This window comes from Dipodomys ordii, unplaced genomic scaffold (genome assembly GCF_000151885.1).
Source record: "Dipodomys ordii isolate 6190 unplaced genomic scaffold, Dord_2.0 Scaffold116, whole genome shotgun sequence".
In the NCBI taxonomy this organism is placed as follows: Eukaryota; Metazoa; Chordata; class Mammalia; order Rodentia; family Heteromyidae; genus Dipodomys; species Dipodomys ordii.
The window spans coordinates 1,891,011-1,895,601 of record NW_012267332.1 but is presented as its reverse complement, the minus strand read 5'-3'; the positions used below and the strand labels follow the sequence as shown (position 1 = coordinate 1,895,601).

General features: G+C 40.8%; 1 protein-coding gene across 1 annotated transcript in view; it reads right to left on the bottom strand.

The window, feature by feature from the left end:
- Positions 1 to 1,501: 1,501 nt before the first annotated feature.
- Positions 1,502 to 4,591, bottom strand: part of Magt1 (magnesium transporter 1) — a 28,545-nt gene continuing 25,455 nt past the window's right edge. Inside the window, exon 9 of the mRNA XM_013028902.1 lies at positions 1,502 to 2,378. Within this exon, the coding sequence (XP_012884356.1) occupies positions 2,363 to 2,378 (16 nt within the window). The 3' untranslated portion in view covers positions 1,502 to 2,362. The remainder of the gene's footprint in view (positions 2,379 to 4,591) is intronic.

Below are 4,591 nucleotides of genomic sequence, written 5' to 3'. Positions count from 1 at the left end.
CGCACATGAGAAATTGAGAACCACCTAATTACAGGAAAATAATTAACAAAAGGTGGCTCTATTTAAGAGCAAAAGGCCAACTGTATCCCCCCCTTTCCACCAAATCCACTACAGAATCCCACATATAGTTATCTCCACTCCATCCACAAAGCTCTCTTGCATAAGACACTTCTACCACATGACGATTGTTTAATGGTAAATAGCAAGAGACAGTCATAGTATGTTTCTTTTGTTTGTTTTTGTGCAGGTTCTGGAACTTGAACCCGAGTCTGGTTACTATCCCTGAGCATTTTTGTGCTCAAGTCAAGTGCTCTACCACTTCCGGCTTTTTGGTGGTTATTTAAAGGTAAAAGGCTGATCGACTTTCCTGTCTTTGCTTCAAACAGCAATTCTCAGATCTCAGTTTCCTGAGAAGCTAGAATTATAGGCATGAGCTACAGGTGTCTGGCTCACAGTATGGTTTTAATGTAATACCTTTAAGATTATTTTTCACAATTATAATTCTCATACTTTTTCTTTTTGAGGTGTTGGGGATTAAACCCAGGGCCTCACTCATACTAGGCAAGCCCTCTACCATGAGCTACACGTCAGCCCTCCCACTTTCCCAACAGTGGCATTTCAGGTTACTCTTCATAACTATGTGGGAGGCTCTAATTACATGAATAATGAAACCATGGATGGATATTCCACACAGAATTGTGTGTGTGTGTGTGTACATTTTTTTTCCTTGTCGGTCATGGGGCTTGAACTCTGGGCCTGGGCACTGTCCCTCAGCAATTCAGCTCAAAGCTAGCGCTCTACTACTTGAGCCACAGCACCACTTCTGGTTTTCTGGTGGTTTATTGGAGATAAGAGTCTCACGGACTTTCCTCCCTGGGCTGGCTTTGAATCGTGATCCTCAGATCTCAGCCTCCTGAGTTGCTAGATTACAAGCATGAGCCACCAGCTCCCAGCTGTGTGTACATGTTTTTGGTGCTGGTACTGGAGCTTGAACTCACAGCCTGGATGCTGTTCATTAGCTTCTGTGCTCAAGGCTAGCACTTGAACCAAACTCTACTTCCAGCTTTTTGCTGGTTAATTCAAGATAAGAGTCTCATGGAGTTTTCTGCCCAGGTTGGCTTTGAACCTTGATCTCTGCCTTGAGAATAAGCCACAGGTGCCTGGCTCTACACAGAAATTTGATTTGAATGGTTATTTCCACTGTCAGAAAAAAACACAAAACTGAAACATAATCTCCTTCATATTTTTGCTTTCTCTGCATGATTTTTTTTTCCTTCTTGAGATGGGGTCTTACTATGTTTCTAGGCTTGGCTCAAATTCCTGGACTCAAGGAAATGCTCTCTTCCCTCAGTCACCCAAGTAGCTGGGACAGGAAAGAACATTGTGCAGGATTTATCTATAACTTTAGATGGAGAATAAAGTCTAAAATGATAGCAAAACCCAGAAAAGCTTTCAATAAACATCCCACCTCTATATACAGCCAACACTCAGTGTTTCATTATTTTCTTATATTTTGTTAGGTAAAAATAAAATAACTGACAATCTCCACCTTTCACAGACATTTGAGAGACCATTTGTAAGTGATGGTGATTTTAAGCATTAAACTAGTAGAGATGGCAACTTTAAATAAAAGGAAACTAAGGAGATAGAGTGAATGTGAAATATCTTCAAAGACAAGGAATTAACATGGCAGTCATGCAGAATCCTAATGGTCTACTGAGATACTGCTTTGGGTCTACAGATGTGAAGAAACATAGGCAGCTGTATTTTAGTAGAAAACATGCATAAGGGTAGCTAACTAATCTTAATAAAGACAAGACCTGTACTCTGGAGAATGTTTCATTTTCCGAAGATCACTGAATACATGTAGTTTCTTGGCTCCAAAGGAAAGATTTGTCATGTTTGCACACAGATGCAAAGATGGAAAACTAACCAACAGATTCCTGTGCAGTTATCTCTAACACAATCTGCACGAAGACTGTGTTAGAACTGTCATTTCTCACCTTTGATAGGAGGAAAGCAGATGAGCAAAAGCTCACTCAAGTCATTTTGAGCTTTGTTCTAATTACAATGAAGTAGTAACTTCAAAACTGTATAATGTATTTAATTCTACAAAAGAAAATGTCCCCAAGTTCACTGGGAAGGGAAGGTTAAGAAGGGAATCATTTCAAATACTTCATGATTTTGACCAAAAAAAGTTGCTTGTTAAGGCACTACACATCTTCTTTGGTTAAATGATTTAACTATTGAAATCACTGAAAAAAAGAGGTAATACAAAACACACAGGTTGCATTCTTCTTCCAAACATAAGGTTCTTGTTCAGTTTCCATTAGCACAGTGTCTATGTGGCTCTAAGATCCTTTTAACTCATCAGAAAGCTGAAACAAAAGTATTTATCAAAGTATTAGTCTCTGAAGGAAAAGAAATATACCTCTAGTAAATAAGTAGTGTGCTGATTTGAACAGACTAATGTATATCAGACAATCTGTTACACGTATATCAGACAATTTGCGTATAAATGACAAAGTGAGAAACATTCAGAGATAAGCTAGTATTAGAAAGAAACTACACATAACCTCAAGTTAAAATGTCTCTTGAATAGAAATACTGATTCATAACTGAATCAACCCTAGTGATCAAATAATTAAATAATTCAATTAATTCTGTTAGAAGGCTCATCTCTAGTGCTTGGCTTAAATTTCTTTCTTTCTTTTGGTTGGTTGTGGGGCTTGAACTCAGGGCCTGGGTGCTGTCTCTGAGCTCAAAGCCTAGCGCTCTGCCACTTGAGCCAGTGTCACTTGCAGTTTTCTGGGGATTAACTGGAGATAAGAGTCTCACTGAGGGCACTGGTGGCTCACGCCTGTAATCCTAGCTACTGAAGAGGCTGAGATTTGAGGATGGCGGTTCAAAGCCAGCCCAGGCAGGAAAGTCCGTGAAATTCTTATCTCCAATAAACCACCAGAAAACCGGAAGTGGCGCTGTAGCTCAAGTGGTAGAGCGCTAGCCTTGAGCTGAAGAGCTGAGGGACAGCGCCCAGGCCCAGAGTTCAAGCCCCAGGACCAACAAAAAAAAAAAAAGAGTCTCACGGACTTTCCCGCCCAGGCTGGCTTTGAACTGCAACCCTCAGATCTCAGCCTCCTGAGTAGCTAGGATTACAGGTGTGACCAAATGGCATCGGCTGAGATCTTTATTTTTGAAATGTGTATTTTAAAATGAGTAAGTTCATCGAGTGCCATTGACTCATGCCTATAGTACTAGCTACACAGGAGGCTGAGATCTAAGGATTGTTTCCAAGCCAGCCCAGGCAAAAAAGCCCATGAGACACTGGTTCCAGTGGTAGAGTGTTAGCAGCCTTGAATAAAAGAAGCTCAGGGACAGTGCCCAGGCCCTGAGTTCAACCCCAGGACTGGCAAAAAAAAGAAAGAAATGCAAATCAAAACAACATTGATATTCCAACTCATCCCAGTTAGAATGGCCATTATCAAGAAAACTAATAACAAATGCTGGAGGGAATGTGGCAAAAAGGGAATGCTACTACACTGTTAGTGGGAATGTAAACTTGTTCAACCACTCTGGATAGCAGTATGGAGGTTCCTAAAAAGTCTAAATATAGAGCTTCCCTATGACCCAGCAGTCCCACTCCTGGACATTTACCCAAATGACTACAAACCAGCCTGCACTGATGCCACCAGCACAACCATATTCAATGCAGCATTATATATAACATAGCTAAAATATGGAATCAACCTAGATTGCCCCCCAGTGGATGAATGGATCAAGAAATGTGATATATACAGATATAGATAGATATAGCTAGATACAATATGCTTCCATCAGAAATAATGATGTTGCCCTATTCGTAAGAAAATGGAAAGACCTGGAAAAAAGTACATTAAGTGAAGTAAGCTAGACCCAAAGAAACATAGGTTACATGGTTTCCCTCATTTGTCATAACTAGAATACATCTATAAATTTACAAGTTAATCCAATGGATAGAAGACAAATAATTACACTTGGACATGATTAATTAAACAGAACTCTAAGCATCACACAGTGAGAAAAAAAAGGAGGATATTCTTTTTTTACTTTTTATTTTTTAATTTTTTTGTCAGTCATGGGGCTTGAACTCCAGGCCTGGGCACTGTCCCTCAGCTCTTCAGCTCAAGGTGAGTACTCTACGACTTGAGCCACAGTGCCACTTCTGGTTTTCTGGTGGTTTATTGGAGATAAAGAGTCTCATGGACTTTCCTGCCTGGGCTGGCTCTGAGCAGAGATCCTAAGATCTCAGCCTCCTAAGTAGCTAGGATTACAGGTGTGAGCCACAAGCACCTATCTTCTTCTTTATTTTGTGGCAGAGCCTGGGGCTTGAACTCTGGCTGTGGACTTTGTCCCTGAGCTCCTTTTTGCTCAAGGCTACTGCTCTTCCACTAGAGCCACAGGGCCACTTGCTGCTTTTAATGAGTAGTTTATTGGAGACTCTTTTTTTATTTTATTTTATTTTATTTTTTTGGTCCGGTCGTGGGGCCTGAACTCTGGGCCTGGGCGCTGTCCCTCAGCTCTTCAGCTCAAGGCTAGCACTCTACCACTTGAG